The sequence below is a fragment of the Strix uralensis genome, chromosome 16 (assembly GCF_047716275.1).
Source record: "Strix uralensis isolate ZFMK-TIS-50842 chromosome 16, bStrUra1, whole genome shotgun sequence".
NCBI classification, from domain to species: Eukaryota; Metazoa; Chordata; class Aves; order Strigiformes; family Strigidae; genus Strix; species Strix uralensis.
The window spans coordinates 21,082,269-21,107,645 of record NC_133987.1 but is presented as its reverse complement, the minus strand read 5'-3'; the positions used below and the strand labels follow the sequence as shown (position 1 = coordinate 21,107,645).

General features: G+C 38.2%; 2 protein-coding genes across 12 annotated transcripts in view; both read right to left on the bottom strand.

The window, feature by feature from the left end:
• Positions 1-18,136, bottom strand: part of KCTD5 (potassium channel tetramerization domain containing 5) — a 36,634-nt gene extending 18,498 nt beyond the window's left edge. For 2 of the 4 annotated variants that reach the window (XR_012631239.1, XM_074886685.1), the window contains exons 1-5: positions 17,755-18,136; positions 7,526-7,634; positions 6,302-6,393; positions 5,095-5,190; positions 1,837-1,953 (exon numbers count right to left, since the gene is read on the bottom strand). Coding sequence is in view for 2 of the 4 variants with exons in the window: in XM_074886685.1 (XP_074742786.1) it covers positions 1,837-1,953; positions 5,095-5,190; positions 6,302-6,393; positions 7,526-7,634; positions 17,755-18,114 (774 nt within the window). In the remaining 2 variants the exon portion in view is untranslated. The remainder of the gene's footprint in view (positions 1-1,836; positions 1,954-5,094; positions 5,191-6,301; positions 6,394-7,525; positions 7,635-17,754) is intronic. The other 2 variants (XR_012631240.1, XM_074886686.1) reach the window with 1 other exon arrangement.
• An 81-nt stretch (positions 18,137-18,217) lies between these two features.
• Positions 18,218-25,377, bottom strand: part of PDPK1 (3-phosphoinositide dependent protein kinase 1) — a 35,019-nt gene continuing 27,859 nt past the window's right edge. For 6 of the 8 annotated variants that reach the window (XM_074886729.1, XM_074886730.1, XM_074886727.1 and 3 more), the window contains 3 exons: positions 24,853-24,910; positions 23,774-23,926; positions 18,218-20,128 (listed from right to left, as the gene is read on the bottom strand). In XM_074886729.1, coding sequence (XP_074742830.1) covers positions 19,898-20,128; positions 23,774-23,926; positions 24,853-24,910 — 442 coding nt within the window. In that variant the 3' untranslated portion in view covers positions 18,218-19,897. The other 2 variants (XM_074886732.1, XM_074886733.1) reach the window with 2 other exon arrangements.

The following is a 25,377-nucleotide window of genomic DNA, read 5'->3' as shown; positions in this document are numbered from 1 at the left end:
CTTTCAGTGGTGGTATGGTTCTCAAAACTGAGTAAATTTCGTAACAGTTATTTTCAAATTCTATTTTAAATATTCTTCTACTTTGAATATTACTGCTTCTGTTTCAGATGTGGTGAACTCCTTCTAGAAGGCTTTTTTTTTTTTTTTTTAATTATACTAACAGTTGATAGAAGTCCTCCCCTCAATTTTTTTTTTACAGAATCAAGTTGTATGAATGTAAGAATGGCCTCTACACCTTTTAGGGTTACAATGCATTCATTCTACTGCCTTCTCAAAGGATTTGCAAAAGGCTATAAAGATACATACACATCAGTCACTAAACTCAACACTGATGACTGACCCTACGATGGCAAGCATATTTATTTCAGGTCTCTCATGCAATTGTCAGATTTCAAATCTAGGAGGAAGGAAAATTCATTCACTTCCAGATTATTTTTTTTCATACTTGCCCTAATTTCTTCACTGTCTTCCCCCATCTCCCATTTTATTATGTTGAATTTTACTTTGAGCTATCTAGGACATGAAGAACACATGAATAACATCATGCTGCCTGTACCCTACACGTTCTTAACAACAGGCCACATCTCCTACTTTGTTCCAGAAAGTCTGCAAACCCAATGCATTAATTCCACGTTCCAAATGTTACCTATACAACTGCAAGAAACAGACAGTGCTCGGTACATTGAAAGCAGATTCTGGAACATAGCTAGGCAAAAGTTCAGGTATAGAATCTAGAATTGCACGGCTAAGAGTCCATGTAAACTCATATGCAAGGTTTTGCTCCTATCAAGTTGCTTTACTACCATGTTATCTTCATGATGTTATACTGATCTTTCAGACTGAACAACCATTTATATAGCAAGAAAAAGAACAAGTACTCTCAGTACTCTATTGATGAAAAATACTACAGAACACCAGGTTCCCAAATCAATTCACATAAGACACTTCAAAATGGAGCACAGCTACGTAAAGAGCTGGAAACTGCCTCCAATGTTACTGGTAGCAAAAAGTCCTTCCCAAACTCTTGAACACTGGGAAGTAACACAGCAATTAAAAAAGCAGTGACCTGAGGAGACCAGGAAGAATGAGACAGCCTAAAAAGCCAATGTGTGAAGCTATGATTCTTCATTTGGGTTTCAAAAAATTTCCCAAGTAGCACAAAACCCAAAACAACAAAGAAGAAAAAAAGTCAAAAAACCCCAGGATGTTCTTTCCATTTGAGACAAGATTTAAAACTGTTGGTTTTGTTCTCCTCTCACTCCCCCATATTTTATTTCTGAAAAATTCTGTTATTTTCTGTCCCAGTTTGAAAATACTTCATCTACCTAAAAAACAGTTAAGTGTTCCGAGTTACTAGAAATAAAGGGTTCAAACTCAAAACTTCACAGGCTATTAAGTCAATGAAATACACTCAAACTGGAACAATGATTAACATAGAAATATCCCTTTCTAAATCCAGTGAACTCAAAGCTTTATTTTCAGAGCTCCTAATGTTTAAATTGTACCACTTTTATTTAACAAGCATGGATCAAAGGCTGTTAACTTTGGAGGAAGATTTAAGGAAAGGAAATTAGCTATTGAGAAGGTAAGAACTCTTCTTAAGAAAAACCTTTAACTAAAATAATTGGGGGGGTTGTTTGTTTATTATTATTTTTACAATATGAACATTCATAATGTATAATGAAATACCGTGAATATAAATAAAAGCCAGTCACAAATACACACAAATTACTATGTGCTGTACATCCAGGAATAAAGTGGAATGACTTGAAAGCAGCAGAAATGCAAGGAGGCCAAGCATATCAGTGTGAGGGCAAAAAGAATGGTGTGACACACCTCACTGCAGCATTTCTGGAAGCATCTCTCTTCCCCTTTCACTTCCCGTGACACTATCAGCAGATACTCTGACTGCTGGGCCCGGCCACAGCTGTACTGGGAACCTATACTGACAAGCTGAAATAACCAATCAAAGCAAAACACAAAAAGAAACCTTTGTAAAGCTGAAGCACATACCGTTATCCAAATTGTACAAATAACAGATGAGCTCAAACGTTCAGGTAACATTTACTTGCCACTAGAACAGGTTGCTATCAAGCTACAAGTTTGATTTCAACATACTTAAAATTTAGGAAGGCAGTTGCAAAGCCCTTTGTAATTTCAAGGGAAGTTAAGAGTTACTGATAGTAAGTCAGGAAACCTCCCATATCACTGTGGTGTAGCCAACTACTCTGAAAAACATAAAATTTGGTGTATTATGAAAGTGAGCATTATTTTCCTGTCATACTTGCAAAGTGCAGAAGGTAACATGGATATAAGACTGGAAGGTGTTATGTAAAGCAATATATCAAGCCTGGGTATGAAAGAGCTTCATCTTATTCTAGATATTGATAAACGAAATACAGCTAAGGAAACATATGAAGTCAACTAGAGCAAAAAAAGTTGAGTGCTCTAAATTGGTTTTGAGAAGGGGCAATTTACAGAAGATCCAAGAAAAAAAAACGGAGTGGAAAAAATTGTCTGTCTTGTTCCCATAAACATCAGTACCAAGAACTCTGTTCAGCTTACCAAATGTTTAATGATTCAGAAGTTCAGAACAACCTCAGCTAAATTTCTCAACTTATTACAAAAAATATTTTGTCTTAATAATACATGGCAATTCCTAGCCCATTTAAATTAAAGCATAGCCTGTCAGCACACTTGAGAAAGATTAGAGCTTTAATTTAAGTGTGGGGAACTAGACAACAACTGCCTATTCTGAGTAAACTGGAGATTGCTAATAATGAGAAGGCTCATGAACAGTAAATTTATTTTTATCCTGCTATTGTTACGTGAATAATTTTGAAGGCAGCAGCTAAATACTGTCCTCTTCATACAGTGAACGAACGTAATTCAGACGGCATTATGGTGACAGACTCAGGTTACATTAATCATTAAAATTTACATGACTGACACAGCACTGCTGCCTAAAGCCTTTTCATACAGCAATTTTGTATAGCTCAAAGTTTCTCTTTATGCAGAATTGCAAAAACACTGTTTTTTCAGATTGCCTGAAGACGTAACAATTGAAGCTAAAAATCATCTACAAAATAAACTCACTGAAATCACAGAAGTGGGGCAGCACAACTATTAGCAGTTGTTTTTGGACTGAGACTGATACATGACTGCAGTATTCTAGCAGTGCCTTCACTTGTATTTGGAAAAGTGCATCAATACATCCGCATAAGGGCACCAGAAGTTTTACACCTTCCAATCCTATTTAATCACCACATCCAATTGTATTTTACCAGAAAATTTTGGAATGTTACAGGGAAAGAAATATTTTTGATCCAACCAACCACTTAAATATGTTATATGGGGCACAGAGCACAAGGACTCTCATCCCATAGGAATATTACTCCTCTGAAAAAGCTGATTTCTATCCCACCAATGATAAAATGTACAAAGTGTGGTAGGTGGCACCCCAAAGACTGCTTCTGAAGGAAGCATGCTGCTGAGCAACACAGGTTTAGAAAAGATAAAAAGTTACAGAAATGCTACAGTGTTCTCAAATCTCAAATAAAACTGGTTAGATTATACAGACTATTCTAATCATGTTTCAAGTGAATGATGTCTGCTAAAAGCAGGTCTGCAATACAACCAAAGGAGAGAATGGCCTAGTCTGAGGGTAATGAGAAGCTGAGTAGTATGAGACCATACAGGTGCTGTGTTTATCTACTTCAAACTGTGTCCAAGAGAGCAACATGGGGGAGGGAGGAAGTAGGGTGAAAGCTGGATGAAACAAGGACACAACGTTCAAGAAACCACCGGAATTTTTCAGTCGTAAAAGATTCTAAATTCTAAAAGAGATTATAATAGTTCTTTCAACACTTGCACTGTCAAAGCAGTATTACTCCCAAATACAATATTCTCAAAGAATACAAGGCTTTAGGACAGGTAAAAGCCATAATATAATTTAATCTGTTAAAAAGTAAAGAATCTCTATTTGTAATGAAAGTCATTTTCTCATGACCTTTAAAGAAGAATGTCAAAGAAACTTTGTCAATGCACTCATCAAAAACAGTCATGTGCATCAAGTGAGAGCTTTTTTTCAGGGACTTAAACTGCACTCAGCTTCTGGCATGCCGAGCAGACCTGGTAATACTTGAGCCGGAGAACTGAACTGTAAGCAGCTTTCTCTGTGCTGGTTTAGTTTATTTGATCATGTCTGTCTCCATGACACCAGCACCTTACACATTTCATCAAATATAAATAAAACATTCTCTCTCATGTTTGTGTGTCATACTTTTTAAAAATGTTGCTTTGTTGTGTTATTAGGGTGAGACTGCACAGGCTAAGAGGCTTGTGTTTATTCCAATCTCTCCTACAGTTGGCACCAGACACTGAAAAAGATGCTGGTGGCTGAGCACTTGTGTCTCACTCCAGAGTTAACAGGTTCATTGCTCCAATGCAGTATAAGTATTCTGGTAGGTCAGGAACGTGAAGGATGAAGAAGCCACATAGTTAGTTTCTTATTTACAGAGATTAGCAAAGATAACAGAAAGATCTTGCAATTTTACAATGTATTCTTGAATGTACACACAAAGCTATTTTTATGCAGTGCAAAGAATGAAAAGATTCATGTACTTCACACCTATCCAGCTTCACATCCACGCTGGTTACGTTCACCCTCTCATGTGTATCAGTCCTTTCTCTGAAGACCCACTGTTTGGGCCTGACAAACATTTAACTCCCAAGCTCATCTCTTTTACCCAGACCTCTTTATATCTGACCTACTGGTTGTATAAACTTGTATTAGTCAATTTTGGTTTATTCACCTTTCAAATGCTTATGTGTGGACACCAAAGAATTACATTTCAAACATGATGTAGATGTTTTTATAGCAAGTCAGCACAATTTACTTCTTGGAAAGCCAGTTTTTTTTGTTCTCTGACAAGTAAGAATACAAATACCAAATTCTAACGTAACTGTGTATCTTTATTCAATGTCCGAAAATGACTGAACCTAAAAAGATGTGTAGAATTGACTTTATACTTCTCTTTCACATAATTGAATTTTTAGAAAACTTTTTAATTATATCCCATACAGTTTTTTTACCTGTTCAAACTTCCAGCCATCGGACATTGTGGAAACCATTTGAGTGAGTTCCTCTTCCTGGCACTGCAGCACCCTGTACACATGTTTGACTGGCACCTTCAAGAAGAAGTACAAGATGCTCAATACAGCATGGAATTCACTACATTTGTGACTCGTCTAAAGTTCCCCATATTCTTTAGAAATGGTAAGCAACATCACCTTGAATACTCTGCTTTTTTTTTATTTTTTTTTTTTTAAAGAAATCTCATCTGTTCAAAATCAAATAGCAGAAGACTCAATGCTTCATGAATGCTTTAGGGACTGAAAGTGCTACTTACCAGTTATAACAACATAATCTTAAGACTTACCTATCATTCCATGTGGCAGCAAACCACATCATTCAAAATCAAGGTTGAGGTTCTGCAGAGGCCTACCTAACTTTAAGGAATGTCTGACCATATTCAAAAATGTCTTTATTTCCCTGTCAAAGTTTCCCATACAGAGCAATGAATAACTAGGATCATTTCAGCTAAAACCCTTTAGAGCAACTCCGCTATCCCACAACCTGGCTTCAAGAGAAATTTGGTAATATGAGTCTGTAATATCTCCATGAAGACTGTTATCAGGGAAGGCCAGAGTAGCAGAGTTAAAGAACAAACCTGAATACTTTCTTTACTTAACCGTTTCTCTATCATATTCACTTTCACAAAAGAAAAAATTTCATGAGGTGCTATGAGAAGCAGAGTCTTCTCAACTACAGAGCACTACAAACAAACTAACTTTGCTGCAAAAGCATGACAGGAGCTAAACAGCATCTGTATGTATAAACAGCAGTTATACCACAGTTAGGCAATCTCATCATATTCAGAATATTTAAACGTATATGAGAAAATATATTCTATAAAAGCTGTTTTCTAAAACAACTATTTCCAGAAATGATATTATGACAAATTTACTATTACCAGTCATTTTTAAACAATTCTTTAGAATGTTTTCAGTTTTTGAACAAAAACTGAACCATATGCCCGTGCCCTTTGTAAGCAGACTGGCAGTTACTGGCAATTAAGAATATTAATCTTTGCATACTAATGATTCCAGCTCAGCCAGTGATGGAGGCAGTCATTCAGTACCTTACTGGGGAAATGAGCAATTAAGGGAAAAAAAAAAAAAAAAAAACAACGAACCCACCCACTACTTGCCCTAGAACAAATAATCAAAACAGCCTCACCTGTGAGATTTTGCTGTCTCTTTCTCTTATTTTGTCCTTTACCAGTTTTATTAGTGATGTGATATTGTAGAATTCAGCCTCTTCCAGTACACCTAGTATGAGAACATTTTTTGGAAAGAGAGTGTAACCAAAGATTCCAGGCCAAAACCACTAACCGGTTCCTAAGATTACCTTCTCTACAGCTATAGAAAATGATTTATTTTGCCCTAGGAAAAGTTCATTTACCAACCTAACGATTCTGGCTTCCTTCAGGCACATGTAGTTCAAAGTTTAGGTCATTCTGAAAAACTGTCCTAAAAAAAACCCAAAGAAAACTGATGCCATGTCACATACTGAATGAGAAGCAAGAAACCAAAAAAAAAGAGCACAAATGTCATTCCATAGCAGACTGATGGACGACCATAGCTCAGGCCTTGCCTCAGGCTGGAATATAAGAGAGAAATTCAAATAGTCCTACTGAAAAGCTCTGCAGCTACTAGTGTGCAGAAAATTTTTCCTCCTGACGTTTGAGATCTTAGACCCTAAAACAAAAGCTTAAAGATAGATATTACAGACTGCTCCCACTCACATGTTCAAACCTTACCTGTTCTCCACACACACTGTATTTAACAAGCAGATGGAAACTATATTTCACATTATTTCCTGCTAATATTGTTAGACTGTATTTCTCTTTGATCGATTTCTTCAATACCTTATCGATGCAGTTTTAGTACTGTATCTTTAAAACAGTCATCCTCCATTAGGGTAAAATTGATATGAACTGGGGACATGGAGGGAGAAGCTGAGGGCAGAATTTACTCTTCAAAAGCATATTCCACACATCTGAACATCCCAGAGCTTCACTCTTACTTTGCTTTACATCTTCTAAAGCTTGTTTCACAGCCAGTATTCTTATGCCTGAAGGGGACTAAACCCAAATATTTCACACAGTCATACAGGAAAGATGCAAGATTATATGATAAAATGCATCTCCCCTCATGTTTGAATATTCTATGTTCTATTTCTAACTGGGGACAGAGGTTGTGAAATCAGAAATCATACTCAAAACACTCAAATAACAGCATATACTATAACTGCCTGATACCTAGCAGCTTTGCTTGAAACAGAACAAAATGCTACACTGATTAAGATTTACCATCTACTTGTAAGTTATTTTTGGTGATTCAGAAGCAGTGACAACAATAAGCAAGTGACAAGAAAGCAAGAGATTTAGTAACATCTTACCTTCTTCAGCTAGGTCCTTGTTAATAACCAGTTTCCCATGTCTGAGATAGTTCAGCACTGGCCCAAAGTAGGTCGGGTCTCTGTCTATTAAATAGGCACCAGTTTCATCCTAGATTAGGGGAAAAAAAAAAAAACCAACCACCAAACAAACAAAACCAACAAAAACCCCCCAAACACCACCAAAAAATCTACAAACAAGCAAGCCAAAAAACCCACAGTAATTTGAATGTCCAGGGAGGAACTGCAAGCTAATATTCAGCTTGGCATCTGAACAGCAAGCACGTATTCAGACATAGCTACATCCCTTAAAGCCAAATAAAGTCATTAAAAGGAATTCAACAACGTAGTTGTAATCGTATCAGACTGATAACTCAACTCAATCACGTATTGCACAACTTCTCTTGCCTGACCAATTCCCCCCAACCCATTATCAAAAGATTACGAACAGTTAGCATGACAGATCTAAGCAGTAAGTGAGAACAATGAAAATTAAGGTTAAAAATAACACTTAAAAACAGGAAACTATCATTTTGTTTAGAAACCTGAAGAATCAAATAACGACTACATTCCAGTGAAGTTCTAATACCAGCTTTGCTGCCTTTTTTTTTTTTTTTTTAATTAAAGGCAAACAAACCTACCTTCTCTTTAACCTCAACACTTTGTTCTAAAAACTTTCGGTTTTGTCTTAGCTCCGATGTACAAATACTTACAGGGTACTGAGACCAGCTGCGTACCAAGCAAGGGTTGTATGAGCATCTTCTAAAAAAAAAAAGTATACTGAAGATGCAGTTCCTACATACCTCATGCAGACATAGAAGGGCTAGATCAAACTAGCTGATGCTTGGTTTACTGAACAGAGTACAGCACTGTTGTTGCTCAGCCTGGAGAAGAGGCGGCTCCGGGCAGACCCTATAGCAGCCTCCTAGTACTTAAAGGTGCTACAGGAAAGCTGGGGAGGGACTCTTTATTGGGGGTGTAGGGATAGGAAACGGGGTAACGGTTTTAAACTGACAGAAGGCAGATTTAGATTAGATCTAAGGCAGAAATTCTTCCCTGGGAGGGTGGTGAGGCCCTGGCACAGGTTGCCCAGAGAAGCTGTGGCTGCCCCCTCCCTGGAAGGGTTCAAGGCCAGGTTGGACGGGGCTTTGGGCAACCTGGGCTAGTGGAAGGTGTCCCTGCCCAGGGCAGGGGGTGGCACTGGATGGGCTTTAAGTTCCCTTCCAACCCAACCCATTCTATGATTCTATGAAATTTGCCTGCATAGCTGATATTCTTGACAAAGAGATAAAGGAGTAAAATTGATATTTCCTGCATAATTTAGAGTCTATGTGTGAATACCTGTGATCAATGCAGTACTGACATACTTTGATATCCTACAGATATATACTGGAGAGATGTTGCAGTACCTCAAATACTTTTTAAATTTATTCTTACTTTTAATATTCTAGTAGTTTACAGGAGATACTAAAAAAGCATCACTAGCAACAATCCTACCTAAATTTGAATCTTCTCCTCCAAAACTACGTGTGACACTAATACTTGTTGTTGCACATGAAAAAAATTCTACTAACCCAATCCTTTGCATTTGGACTTTAATGCTGGTATGTAAAGGTTTGATTACTGAACTGTGATACCTGAAAACTCTCTCTACTTAACAGTATCTAAAGTTCCTAAAATGTTTCATTGGAAAAAAGATGATGGAGGTATTTTCTGGTATACGGATTTAGTTTCTGAATAACTGTGCTTGTCTTACCAGGACTGGCAGAATGTAGAAAGACCACAGCTTAAACTACAGAAGAAAAAAAAAAAAATCTTTCTATAATTACAAGCTAAATGCTTTACACACTTAGACACACTGTCATTTAAAATGTGCTATCAGTTAACCTACACTCAGAGCAGACAGTGCTTGATGAAGTCTAATCACAATTTCTTCTAACCTAAGCTCATGGTCCCACAGAAGTGAGACTATACACCAAAAAACAGTGGATAGATGAAGTGCATAAAATGGCGTATTTTTAATGTTTCACATTTAAATATATTTACATTACCAAAACACTTCAAGAATGAACAATCTACAGATACAACCCAAAAAAATTAAATTAGCTGACAACTGTATGAATTATAAGCTTAAAAGTATTATTTAATACAGGAACAGAAACCATGAATTTGGAAAGGAAGACCTAAAACTGATAAAAAGAAACAGTTTTAAAGAAAAAAGCACAGTCTTTGGTCATCAGTTGAACTGAATTAAGATACAGGCTTACAAAACTGGAAGTCCTCCAGGTTAAGGAAAATAAGTCTCAAGAAACCAGCTTCTTCAATAAGATTGTTGCATTCTTTTACACTACAGTGTCTTCTCACATCACCTTCTGAAGCACTGCTGACCACCAGCTCTACACCATGACAGAGATAAGACAGATGGCTCACAGAAACAAATAACTAAAAGCTCTAAATGAAATCTCAAGTAACAATGGTTACTTCACTCCTTACACAAAAGGTTTGGTTTTTTTTAATGGACTACAGTATCGGAAATTACTCTTACCTGAGTAGATTTCTATATACTAAAGAAGCTTCCAACAAACACACAGAAGAAACAAGCTACGTCAGGCCTTCTCTTTCAACTTCCACCTAATGAGAGGTCACCAGCAACCTGCATTACCTGAACTCATTAGCCTAGCATGCACATCAGAGCTTATTATTAGCACCTGTACCAAACATGCTTTACACATGCTCACAGCATCCACTCTGTGAAACATAAGATAGAATTGCTTTTGCCTTCTTCCTATTTTTAACCATTTTCCTCATCATCCACAACCTGTTTTTCCATTCTATTATTCCTCATCTCACTTCTTCCCATTATACTCATTCCTTTCCTAAGCTCCAGCAAGTTTTCCTTCTCACCAAATTACCATCTAAAATCTGTAAAAATGCTTAATCTCCACATTGATAAATAAAAATACTGTACCAAACGCATGTATAACACATACCACATGAATAAAGTGCCATCTCACTTGTGTCATAGTTTACTCTATGAAGCCTTTCAGGCAACAACGTGTCTTCAAAAAATAATAAAAAAAGAAGAAAAAGGAACACAAGTGTCTTATAATTTATGGTGTAATAGTAACTTTTTTTTCTTTTTTACATTAGTAAATATCAACAGTTAAAGTTTAAGAACTCTGGCTAAATTCTAAAAGTGAGCAATCCAAATTCTGTCAATAAGATTCACTTTAGTATGTAAATTCCATGCAAAACTATGAATAGACTGAACAATTCAAAGTAACTGTCCACTTGCTTACCCAGACTACAGATACAGAAAACACGCATTAATTAACATTCTTCCAAAGAGAAAGATGTGTGTCTTGGACTTTGACCTTACAACTCAGGTATGCTACAGATTACTGCCAGGGAGTCAGGACTCAAAATGTAAATCATTCAGTAAAGAATATTGTAACAACATGCAAGGAATGCACAGGCAGAAGAGGCACAAAACTGACTTCCTAGGCATCTTCCTACAGCAAACGCCTTCTCATGCCTCCTTCAGAGTGAGCTGCCTGATTATCCTTCAATGTACACTAAGCACTTCACATTGAAATCACTAAGAAAAGCCGATTACACTAGATCTTTAAGGATATTTATGTAAACATAAATCCAATAAAAGCTGACACAGTAATGCAGTCATCTGCTCCACCTAGAACTCTCAAAATATGGGTCCTAAGTCTTTCCACACTTTCAGAAGTCACTCTTGGCTTCATCCACACGTACAAAACACATTGTATTCTCACGTGTAATTAGCATTTTGGACACTCTTTCTAAAAGAAACATTTTTGGTTTATTGTAAGATAAGAATAATAAATTGCACTTCAAATGTGATCTAGACAGTTTAAAGGTGTAGCCACAGCTTGCGCAGACGTAACTGAACTAGCTTTAAGCTTGCTGTCTTGAATATTAATAGACTGTGTTGTCCCAGCTGCGCTACTTCCTCTGCTAACTAGTTTATTGGTTTTCTACAAGCTCTGAGCAAGTTTGCATCGTCACTGACACAACTAGTGTGGGTATCTGGAAGCCATTTCCCAAGTTTCAGGTGAATACCACAAGTGCCAGACAAATCTATATTCTAATAAGGTCTCAGTTTTCTCCCTTGTAGATATATTTTATACAAAGAGGTGTTATTGTTTACCAGAACAGCAGCGGAAACTCAAGTTTCCTCTCTATTCAGTGCGGTCCCATGACCCCACATTTTGACCCTATAGGTGTTCCATACAAATTTTGCCACTCTTTGTGAGGATACTCAAATCAAATGCTCCAGTTGTCTTTGCGCATCCAACACAAAAGTGCTAATTAACCACATGGGTGTTTGTATTTTTACCCAGTTCTATTTTTGCATTACATTCTTCTCTCTACCAGGAGTTTTCCCTTCCTTGTCCATAAGTCCTAGACCTTTCCCATACCACCTCCTTTCTGCAAGGACCCCATTTAAAAGACAACATTGCTGAGCTACAGTGAAGGCTGCATCTGTTTATTACCACTCTCCCACACCAATGTTTAGTCCAGGTTACAAATACCACGGAATTTTAGAGGAAGCCTAATAACTTGCTGCTAAATTTTCAACCACCTGGTTCAGTGCACCAACAAAAGGTCAGTGTAGCTCACAATCACATTCCTTCTTTCCTAAATTAACCCTAAAGCATATCCTCAGTCCAGCAGTCATGGAGACAGGAGACTCAAAGTGCGCATGTATTTTCACAGCATTTGAAAAATACTGCCCAAAACATTTAAATGATCATGTATTCCAGTCTCAAACATTTCCACTTCAATCTTTATAGAGAATGAGGGTCAAAGGAATCATAATGAATACTTAGCCTGATCTTAATTGAAAACATACATAGGACTCAATTTATTTAGAGTGAAATTTAACCTTTAGAAAGTAGTGGTGAAACCTAACCATTTTATGTGAGCCATTCCAATAACTAATTACTGTTGCTGTTAAAAATATGTACTTTCTAGCCTGGACATCTCTAGTTTCACACTCTACTAGCTGGATCTCACAATACCTTTGCTAGACTGAACAGGCTTCGCTATTAGATTTCTAGTCTCCATGTATGTACTTCTGGACTGAGAAGTCACTCCTCAGATTCCTTGCCTAAAAACCAGTTTTGTTCTTTACAACCTTCTGCCAAATCGTATTTAATCTGGTGACTACCCTTCAGGTTCTCCAATTTTTGAAGTGACCTTGAATTGTGGATACCAGAAAGAATCGGGTACAGGATTCCAGTAGGACTCAAAAGTGGGACCAAATACATACTCCCTAATACCTCCCCTAATCCCATCACACATTCTCCCCAAGAACTGCATTAATACACTAGTTGAAATGTCAGAAATTTATTTCCAGTTAACTATCGTCATTGAGGCCAAAACTAGTCTGAAGACTTCTCAAATGCTCTTCCAGAATGGACACGCTCAGAATCCACCCTGCCAAGCTCTTAGCTCAAAGCTGTGCACTCTAACATGGGTATCTAAAAAACTGACATTGTATACACATACTGAGCAAGCAGAAATTCTGCTAAAGGTAGCAATATGCACAGAAATACAATAATATTTGGCACTAAATCTGGATTTAAAAATAATTGTCTTCCCTACCCCCTCTGCTTTTTAGATCTTGAGCTAGATGCCCAGAACACATTTTTCTCAAACTACGTGACCTAAAAACTTTGAGCATCAGCAGACTGCCAGTACTAATCAAAACCACATTAATAACACAACCCACCTAACTAGCCAGAAATCTCACGGACAAGTAAAGTTTGTTTCAGTTGTATCTTAGAATAATGACTACAATTAAGATACTTTTTAGTGCTGATGGTTAAGGATGTGCTGCCAGGAAGATTTTGATCTTTCTAAAACATTCAGGGCTTGCTTGCTTGCTTCCTTAATAGTTTCTACCTCAGTACAATTACGCTTAACTTTACAGAAAGGCATTAAAAAATCAAGCATGAATACTGTTGCCAAAAACCTTATCAAGAAAGGCTGACAATCTTTTCGCTTAGGGGAAAGTTTAAAGAATGATTGAAGAGTTTATAAAAGAAAAAGTGGTATATAGATAAAATAGGAAGATGCTGAAATCAGGAAGTATCTGGCAGTAAAACTTACAATACAAGGATTAAGTTAAACAAGGATGCAAATGCGAGCTAGACTACTTGTCTATTTTTGCGTATTCAGCTCTAAAGCAAGATCTAAATATTCCAGAAAACAAATCCTATTGTGAACAGTAGGTGTGACCACTACCACTCATTCATTTGCTGAAATGATTCTCAAATAGTCTTAAATACAAAGAAGAGTCTTAAGTACAAAGATGCGTATCACATTGTGAAATGGACTAAATTCAGATAATCAACATCACTTATCCTCATTCCATTCAACGCTAGTTTTGCCACAGGGTGTGCCAAGGTTAATCTTTCTTCTGTTGCAGCTGGAAACATATCCGATACCAAGCAACAGGCTGCATAGCCTTGTTCAACGTTAGCACCTGAAGATAACTGGAAGGCAAACATGCTACCTTTCTTGAAGCCTTTCAATTCTTTTTAATAGCAAGCATTAAGAAAATCTTATGATTTAGGTAGTTAAATAAGAAAAAAACATCTTGGTGAAGAAATTAGAGGAAAATCGCTATGTGTGCAACTGATATTTGTAAAGTACAACCTATGAACTATTTCAGTTTCTTATTCTAATTTCTAACAAACTCATCCACTTAACCTCTTTCAGAACATCTTAATGTATCAACATGGTTAAATTTTATATGCCTCACTTGTTGAGCTTAAGCAGAAACAGCTCTATTATTGTTTGGTTTTGCTTATAGGTCTGTTTTCATCTGAGATGAGCATTTCTTACGGCTTCATTTTTTCTGACTTGGAAATCTTGCAAATCAAGAAAGAGTGTGAACTAAACTTTTTTCTTCAAAGACATATATTTACTGGTGTACGAGTTAATTTAATTATTGGCTCTTCTGCTTGATCTTGCTTCTAGATGTGCAATCTGGCCCTCTCCCTTTTGTCAGTTGGGACAACACTAGAGCTTTCCACAAACTGGTTTAACTCACTGAAGTTATAAAAAAACATACCTCCTCCTTCATTTTTGCTGAGTTACACACTTATCAGCTGGAGCATGATCAGAGGAATGTGAAATGTGCCTGTGAACTATAAAACATCTTTTGTATTACGAGCACAATTCAGTATTAATCTGCTGAAAATACATCTAAAACTTCCCAAAGTGGGTTACTGAAGTCTATCCCAGACAAATTCCCCATACAGGAAACATGATATAACTTGTTAAGGCTAGATTTTTCACAGTTCTTTCAAACAGAGGGCTGTGGCTATAGGTTTTGATATTCTCATCTGCCGGCTCATCCCTCGGGATTCTCCCTGCCCCACCTCCTCATCTGGAGGTAGGGATAAGTAGGTTTGGGATGGGTATAACAGGCATCAGCCTACACATGAGCTCAAACACACATTCTCTCTCACTTTAAAACTAGGTGTTTAAAACCCATGTGATTTTTAGGAAGAAAACACGATGGAATCAAAAGCAGGGAATTATAGGTCAAAGACCAGCTCTAATGCTCCAAGCTTTAAAGAGGGCAGTATCTTTATCTACCAGCTGTACCTTGTAAGAACAACTCTTTTATGTAGTTACTGTAAATAATCTTTAGTATATAATTAAGAAAAATATGTCAACTTAGTATCAGGTTACAGCTTGCAACGGGACTCCAGAAAGTAAAACCATGAGGGAAAAACCAAATTTTTTACTATCAGATTTTGATTTACATGTATGTGGCAAAGAAGAACCAGAGTCCAGGACGACAACACAAATACCACCAATTTTCCCCTCGAAATATCTGTTCTCATCAGTTAACAGCCTCTGATATTTCAAAATGAAACCATACAGACAATCTATTGATGTGCTATTGTATCAAGACAGTACGATCACAAACTGGTGAGCTGTCAGGGAAGAATTTTTTTCTCTTGAAAGGACATCTATGATATCTGTTATCATTCAGAGGAAAAAAAGGAACTGCTTGGATTATGTTTTGCAAGAGATGAAGAATATAGAGATTCTGCATCAAATCCTTAGAAAAAAGGCTCTACGTGTTTAAGTAATTTTAGGTACTGTCATTATTACACTATGATGGGTAATCTAAGAGGTAGGCCACTTCTGCAAAATCCAAGACAGGTGACTGCAGAAACCAGGCTCTAAATGGTTGAACTGAAAATCAGTGACTACAGACCGTCAAGACAATGGGACATGAAACTCTGACAAACATTGTACTAAAAAGACCATTTAACCAGAAAAGGCTTTGCTTTTCGTACACCACGGTGAAGACATTCAGGTTCATAAGCCTAGAGAGCACATCTCTGAATAACAGGACTTTTCTCTAAATCCAGGTTTTCCTCAACAATTTGTAGTTCTCTCTGTACCTGCTGCTTGCCTCACATTACCGATTTGCACAATAATCTATTAAAGATAACTATACCAGCTATTTTATAAAAAAGACTACTCACAATGACAGGACAATGCAATTTGTTTGCATCTTGCTAAAGTGGTTTCCATTAGACTTCTACACTGGCAAAAAAGGATGACACTTCATCCTATCTAAGCAGCTCAAATAATGTGTAGGCACGTTCCTTGTAAGCAAAGGATATCTTTCTATGGCTGTGACTGCAGCTAGCTTTTGGTTGTCACGTACGCTATTAACAACTATAACTACATAAGTCTAGAAATGTGAAAACAATTTATCATGTCTCTCCATATCCTACCAAACAGTTAAATAACCTTAGCATAAATTTATGATTTGCTGCTACAACCCAAGAACGTAAGCACAGTAAAAAAGAAAATCTTTACATTAGTAGCCTCATTAAATTCTTGTAAGATAGCAACACCTCACCGATTGTGCTTGTGAAAGACAATTGATTTCAACTGTGAAAAAAGGCAGCCAAACGCCTCACCTAGAATGAAAGCATTTCTTCTAAAAATGTGCCTTTTCTTTCTCTCCCTGGTGACACTGAGAGATAGCAAATAAGCACCTTTTTGCAGTGGAACACCTGAAACAGGTGCCTTAATTATTAAGTGTGCCTTATCTTTTATTTAAGAAACCTTAGAAGAAAGCTTTCCTACTCCCTCCCAAGTAAAGACAGTTTCTGACCTATCAGGAAGCCACCTACATTTTAAAGTTTATTTTTATAGGTCAGCGTAAGCTAATCCTCTCCAAAAAAACCCAACCCAAACCAAAGACAACAAAAAACAATCCCCACAGCACCACACTTCAAGGTATTTTATCTCTAACTCTGGAACACTATTCAGGTTCTGTTCCCTATCTTCCTCAGCATTTAAAACATCCTTTCTGAAGGTTACGTGTGAGAAAATGAAGAAATTTATTACCAGTCTACTTGAAAAAAAAAAAATTATATATAAATAACAATTCTATTTCCAGCCTGTTGGTTACACATTCAACGGTTATAAGCTGCTCCCTTCTCTTCCCTAAGTGTACTGTACTGGAAGTCCATTTTTGTCCGTTATGCTCCCAACTCTTTCAGAGCCAGCACTATATACGAACACTCGATAACCGCTACTACATGCCACTCCATAAATAAAAACCTTAATCAGTAGCTTTTCTTTCCCTACTAAAACTGAGTCAGAATGAATACTTGGATATTCAGTATCACCCACCGCTTGCAGTCCATGCAGAGTAAGTAATATTTTACTCAAAGAATCGCTGAAACACAGAACGCTGTGGCTAAGTGCGAGAGGTTGTTATCAGAAGTAGTTTGATCTGGTTGTTGAAACGGAACAAGAGTGATGACAGTGCAGAAATAACCCATCAGCGCAGGCAGAGGCTCCATGAAAACGCTGAAACTAAGCCCGGTCAGACAACAGAAAAATTTAAACAAACGCACGAACGATCCTGCGCTCTCTATGGTATTTATCAGCACTTGCGTTACCCACGAACCCAACCGCTTTGCACGGCAGCGGCCCACCCTCACCAGCACCCCCCCTCCAGATGACCGGGCTCGCCGAGAAACGCGGCGGCAGACCCCGCCGCAGCCACGCCGGCCGCCTCCCCCGGCGGCACCGAGCTCCGCGCTGCACCACGGCCCGCGGGGACACCGCCGGCCCGGTCCGGCCGCGCACCGGGCCCAGATGCCCCGTGGGCCCGAGGCACCGGCCGCGGCGGGGCCCGCGCTCACCTTGTCCGAGTCCAGGTCGGGGTCGGCCTGGCAAAGGCGGAAGAGGAAGGACTTGGGGTCCCTGCAGAGCGTCTGCCGAGTGGTCAGGAAGCAGGTGCCCCCCACGTTCAGCCGGACCCACTTGCCGGGCACGGCGCCGGGCGGCGGCGCCGAGCTGCACCGGCGGCAGGGCCCGCCCGCGCCCAGGCCGCCGACCGCGGGCACCGGGAACTCGCAGTGGTTCTCCGCCGCCATCCTCGCCGCCGCCGGAAGCGTCCGCCCCAGCTCCGGGTCCCCGGGCGCGCCGCCCACCGGAAGCGTCCCCGCGGAACGGCTCCCTGCCCCCCGCGCGCCCGGGGGCGGCCCCGGCCCCGCCGCCATTGGCGCCGCCACGCAGGGCCCCGGCCCAGCGCCGCCAGCGGGCCGCGGTCCCGCCCCGCCCCGCCCCGCCCCCCGCGGCGGAAGGAAGAGGCGGAGGCCGGGCCAGGACCCTACATGCCTTTATTACAGACTACCAAGCATAAGTGAAATCCGTCATCCAGTCACTAACTACACATCTACAGCACAGAGATCTGTCGAGAGGAGAAGAAACAGTCATTAAATTATGAGATATGATTAAATCATCGACCAATAGAAAATTTATATAATAAAGCCAGAAAAAAGGTGTAAAATATAGTTTACAATAATTATTCACATTCAAGGCTGTACATCAATACATACAACACCATGGCCCCGAACATGAATTCAATCCAAATAATTCATATATTAGAATTTAAATAACACAGACTGAACTAGAGGCCAACAAGAGCCAGCAAATAACCTTATAAGAATAAAAATACAAAAGTGTGTATCTTATATCATTGCATTATTTGCTTCTGTTTTCACGAGTTCGTAGAGAGGAGATTGTTTTGTGGTGTTTGTTGAGGGGGTTTGGGGGTTTTTTTGTTTGGGGTTTTTTTTTTCTTCTTTTATCTGTACATCACAGTTACAGCTACAAACCAGGTAGAGAATATTACACACGTAACTGACTGCCACCAACCTGAAAACAGCTAGCATACAACTATCAAAACTGATTATGGTTCCTGGTTCCTATTTTTTCTCTTTTGTCAGATACAGTAATTGTAAGTTCTGCTACAATTGAGAACATTTGCCACATCCAATCAGAGTTAGTACATGGTCATAGGAAGCTTTGTCAAATGGCAACCATCTACATTCACTACCATGCTGACAGACAGACCAGGTTATCAGGTGCTTAAGAACCTCTCCAATTATTTGCTGTATAAAAGTCATATTTCTTCTAAGAAAGAGGAAACATTCTTAAATTACCAGTATTAACTGAAAGCATGCCATTTTGGGTCAGAAAATTACTTGTCTGTAAGCTCACTTGATCAATCGATGGACAATCTGTGTCATGAAGTTTTGCAGGAGCACTTCCATTTGATTAATAAAATATTTGCATAAAATATTACAGGCATTCAGCAAAATTTCAGATATAAATACCACACCTATTCGTGTAATTCACTAGTAGAAAGAAGTGATCAGAATTCAGACCACATCTTTAGGCAACTATTAACACACAAGTTCTCTCCTCAGCAAGGTGTTCAAATCAAATGTTTTGTCCACAAGCCAAAAGAAGTAATTGTGTTGACTTTCGTAAATCATTCAAAAAAACCTGTTAAAAAGGTACATGTGGGAAATCCTCAGGACTCTTCAGAGTTCCCAGCACAAAATATAATGATATCAAGCACATTAAATTAAGCATCTTGAACTATGAAAACAGATTACAATTATCACATCTTTGTTTCAATCCACAGAGCTTTTTCCAGGTTTATATATAGCAGATACTTCACAACTAAATCACATCAGAAGGAGAAAAGTAAGTGGAGCACAGTACTATCTGATAGTTAGATGTCTTCAGCATCTAAGTGCTTAGCAAATGAGGTCTTATTAGGTAGTATCAGTCTGCTCTCAATGCCTCAACATCACCTCTGAAGCAAGTCTTCCTAAACATAAATCCTCCTCAAAACTGGACTTTAAAGCCAATGATAATAAACTCATATCTCCAGTTTATCAAAGTAGTTTTAAACTTCCTGTGACTGTGCTGGACACTGAATAGAACAGTGTGATTCAAAAATCCTTTCCAGCAGTAGTACTTCATCCTTTCTTAATCTCCACCCCACAGAAAACCAATACAATAAACACCTTGCTGAAGTTCAAATCCCAAGAAAAACAGAATTACAACATTACTGACCAGATTCTTTATCAATGATTGGCAATTGTTCAAAAGGCAAAAGGTGGAATGAATCAACCAACAGACTGGGTTCTCAGCAGGTTTGCAGTGAGGAGTCTGAAGAGTCTTCAAGTGCCTAACAACCCTCTTTGTGCTTTGAAAGACCTTGGATAAAGAGCAGAGAAATTAACTGGCTTATCTGCAGCTCTGAAGAACCTCCCTTGTACTTTTCGTTCCACGAACTCCCATGAACCACAGGAGCGATCTTCAGGATAAAGATCTGAAGCTACCACACTCCAGGTATAAGCATTTAAAACAGGAACCAGCCCTTCATAGTATACAGCACCTGCCAATACACATTTAAGTGGACAAACTGGTGAAACATACTTAAATCCACATGATTGCTTTGTCTTGCCTCACTCTATTCTTCTGTCATCTTTCAAAACCACAGATTTCACTTACAGTCCAAGAAAGACAAATACCTCTCAGAAAAGTTCTAGTCCCTTCCAAAAAAAGCAGCAGCTAAGGAAGACTTGGTTTGGAATGCTGAAGTTCTATGGAAAGGGATGTCTGTAGAAGATGCTCACAGTTTTCTAATGACAGCACTGTCAAAAGAAAAAAAGGATACTAGAATGCAGGCATCAGCCTTCCAGACACCTTCTTGATAGCTTACTGCTATAGAGATTTCTTTGGCTGAAAGCTTTCAGTGGGCAGGACGGAAGTCTACTGAGAGGATTTTCAAGGTGTGAAAAAGCAGAGTAATTACTCTGTTATGGGAAAATGACTACAAATCTAAATATTACAGAAAACATGTTTAAGCATTCCTAGATTTCCACCTAGTGAACAAGTCAATGGAGATCACTCCATCTCCTAATGAAGCTAAGGTGTTCACTATTGGCAGAACAACTTTGCCAGACTTTCAGTGGGGCCAAGTTTTGTCACACTGAACAGCAGTGGCACCACGAATCTCCATCACTGCCAAACTCTCCTGTATAAAGTTGGGAATATGTCTACATCTCTACATCAAAGATTAAATCCAGAAGCGGTAGGCTTGCCTCTAGTGGACCCAATATGCAGCTGAAATTTGACAGCCAGAGAACAAATGGATAGCACTGCAACAGACTTACAACATGTCATCTTGGTTAGAATGGTAAGCACAGGGTTAATACAGGCACAGATAGAAGGTGTACTGCTCAAATTTTAGTGACAAGGAGCATACCTTGTATGTGATGAAATTTTTCTTGCTGCAAAGGGAACGGTGTTCTCTTTCTCATCTTGGCCATTTGCGGGACACCTTAGCTCCCTTAACACCGGGCACTGTAAGCCAGTGATTTACTTTTGTCAAGCCTGTGTACATGGTGGGGGAACAGAAGACTACAAGAATGTAGTTCCTCCAAAAGAAAAGGCAACTGCACTCTCTCCTTTGAAGACTGAAAGATACTGGAAAAGCTGAACTGTCACCAAGTTCAGCCACATAACAGTTTTGAAGAGACCAATAATAAATCTCCTTCACTCTGTACAGCAACAAAATATCCATTCATGTGTTTTCTGAGAACTCCTGATAAACAACTGCCTTTAAAATACTGCTTCTGGAACAGTAATCCATGAGTTTTTTCAACATTGCAGTGGAGCATTTCTTTCTTTGGTGGAAGGAAAAGCACATCATAGTACGAGACCTCAAAATGCAAAGAGATGGTATGTGTAGAAGGTGAATAAATAGGTGTGATTTTTATACTGCTTTTAAACCAAGGAATGCCCTTGTCCAGACCTAGGCCATTCCTCCCTGCAAGGTTCAGGAACATGGTCATGTTGAAAATGCCATTAGGGAAGTTGTTTTTAGCACATAGAAAGTTATGTCTTTGCAACATTACGAGAAATGTTTGACCACAAAAAAAAGCCTTAATTTGAAGAGGATAGAGATTGATATGAAAAATATTTTCATTTTATAGATATGCCTTAAGTACCATATATTTTCCCCTTTGTATCAATATTTTCCTTTGAATTCTTAACCAGATTACTTTATGGGTCTAATATTTCAATGACTTGCATTTTTTCAGAGTTGCTAAATATTTGGCCAAGGATCAAAAATAGGATTATTTGTATATCTCATTATACAATGAGACAAAAAGAAGAGTCAAGTAATCAATTGTACAAAACTTTCACACTTCCTTCTCTACCCAGGTAAATAGGTTGGCCCCACTAAAATGCACAATACATGCACACCCTGGAAAGAAAGCTTCTAGCCCTCATCTTCCGAAAAGGTGAAAAACTATTTATTACTTCAATAGCAACCTTTTTTTCCCCCCATACTAACTAGTTAATTTTTTAGTTAGCATTAGTTAAAAGCATGCTGGTAAGTTTATTGTCCCTTGATTAAACACACATATGATTCATATTAAAATTTAAATTGAATGTTTAAAATCTTATAAGCTTCAGAAGCCAACATTTCAATTTTAGAAAACCTTCAGTGCCATGTTCAGCATTTCACTCTCTCAAAACCTGTGTCATTGGAGCCTGTCTGCCAGACACATACATCTTAATCATTCACATAATTACTAAAGTACCACATAAATCCTGCAACCAGAACTATATTAGGAATTACACATGGGTGCAACTGACCTGGCTACAAATGCCATATACCAATAAGCTGGGGGACTGTGAGGAAAGGAGGAGAAAACAAAGAGGTGGTGCTTAGGAGAGGCATATAAAAGCTCCCTGATGAAATACAGTTTAATGATAATCTGAAAGTCACAGAAAACTCCAGCCCCATAAAATGCAAGGCTGGTACATGATTCGGCATGTGTGCGTGTGGATTGGTTTTAACTCATCTTAAATGAAGCTGGTAATGCAAGGTCTATCCACTAGTCTGCAGCAGAAATTGAGCTGAAGTGCACAAAAGCAAGATCTTCACTGCAATGATATGCATGTGGAAGCCTCAACAGAAGCACAAAGAGCGAGCAAAGCGACCCTGAATTCCATTAGGTTTTTGCTTTTCTTTTTTTCTTTTTTTTTTTTTAAAAAACAGAACATTTCAGACATATGCTTCCCCTTGAGATGGTAATAGGTGGGTTGAAAAGATTCCTCTGATCGGCTGCACACGGAGTTCTAGCAGCAAGTAGGGAAACTGGGAAATTTTGGATGAGCTTTACTATTTAGCAGCATTCTGGTGGTATCTGTGCCGCCAAACTTCATGTATCTTTTTGCACCATTTATGAGCATTCCCACTCGGGTCCATCAGGTAATATGTCCTGTTTGGCTATAAGTGAACAACATTTTAATGAGTACTCTAAACACAGTTTAACCAAAAAGCAGTAATTATTCTGCACCTACCAATAAAATAATTATTCAGAATCAGTTCTTAAACTTTCCAAAAGTTAAATTAAATTACAATTATATAACATTATATATTACTGAATAACCACACATCTGGCATATCAATATTGTTAAGCAGTCAACTGACAATATACTGTTGGTACACTCCTTGTGATCTGCTACATACAAAGAGGGCTAAATTTTAAAAGTCTTTCTTAAGAACTTCCTTCAAATCCCCAAATCCATTTATAGTTTATTTACAAATGAGTAACAAAAAAATACACTTGTATTTTTGTGGGAAATGTGTATGTCAGGGTTATTTTGTTGTTTTTTGTTTTGGTTTTGTTTGGGTTTGGGTGGAGCTTTTTTCCTAAATTAAGGCTATCAACACTTGTATTTAAGGAATTGTATTTTTTACAGAAAAATTTATTTGTTAACAACTTACAATAATTGTCCAAGGACCTTAGTGCAACTTACAAAGAAATTAAAGTCACTTACTGTGTGAACAAAAAATGTCTTAAAATTCTTGGCTTCCGGTCGCAACTCTAAAGACCATGGAATTTCTCCTTTTAGAACTTTGTTGACAGGATCCACATAATACAGGTGGGGCCCTTCTGTGAGCAGCAATTGGCGCCGACGTGCAAACAATCCCTAACAAGAAAAGTAGAAGCAGCAATGCAAAAAAAGCATGAGGGGAAAAAGAAAAAATAGATGTGTAGATCTCTGAATTTAACAACAGAGGTAGAATTAAAACAGCTCTGTGATAAGATAGTATGTTTGAGTCTGGGGGAATTTTTTGTGTTTTCCTTTTGCTTTACATATTGACCTCAATCCCTTTTTTAGGGCATTGCAGTGCATTCCTACCACATGGTAGAACACAAGTACTATTTTAAGAAAGTATCTTCATGCTAGAACAAAACATAAAACAACTAGCTGTACAGAGTGAAGCAAGAGCTATTTGTCAAGGATTCCAGCACAGAAATCAATACTCATGATTTTGTGAAGAAAACTAGGAACAAGCAGCTAGTAACTTAGACGAAAAAGAACCTACATTCTTGTAAAGCTGACACAGATTATCGTTGCTTATCTGTACCATGTTAAAGTTAATACTTAAAGCTGTTCTAATGTCATCCTCTGCCACACTCAGGCTACAGGCACTAGTCGATTCCAGGAAAAACACCACAGTTAAGGACAATATGGACTTGTATTTTATTTTCTGATATATGTGACTCAATCCACATGCAGATGTGCACTGATATGAAGCATTTAGTGGGCTCTATCAGATTGGGAGGAGGAAGGGGAACAAAATCTCCTTTACTACAATTGCAAAATGAAAGCATCAATAGAACATTTTCTTTTAGCCTTTTCCAAAAATCAAGAGCACACCACTAAATTAAGAAAAAACCAATCTATTCGTAAGAAAATACAATACTACATTTTAAAAAATAAACAAAACAATTTCACATTTACAAGTAAGTTAAGCAAGGAAGCTCTAAAACAGGTTCCTTATCTATGCTGCAACTGTGCAAAAATGCGAGAGCTGAATCTTGTTACAGGGAATTAAGAAAAGCCCTTACCTTTCTTTTGTCCACTGGACCCATTTTTAGGATTAAGTTATTTTCTACAAACTGATGCCTTAAAAAAAAAAAGTAACTATTACTCCAGAAGCAATTTATCCACAGAAACAGCTTTTATTATTATCAAGTAATTTTTCATGTCTCTCCCTAGTATCTCCTTTCTGCCAAAGAGTCCCAAACAACTTTACTAGATGAGTTTTGGGCTCTTCCTCATTCCAAGCCAAAGACTTTTTTCTAAAATCTGACAGTGGGAAAAGAAAAAAAAAAAAAAAAAATCACAAATGAGAACCTCCTTTCAAAAATGAAGAGAAACACTAATAAATAGATGGTCTGGAGGTATTTTGGTTAGACATCAACAGAATATCATTAAAAAACCCACTTATGGCAACTGTAAGAATGAAGGAACCTTTTCCAGTTCTAGGACTCTGTAGAGGGAAGACTTCTCAGCAGTGGTATAGTGTCATTTCTGTCTATCTTATAAACATACTCCACAACATCTTCTAGACCTTGTAAATTTTAGAAACA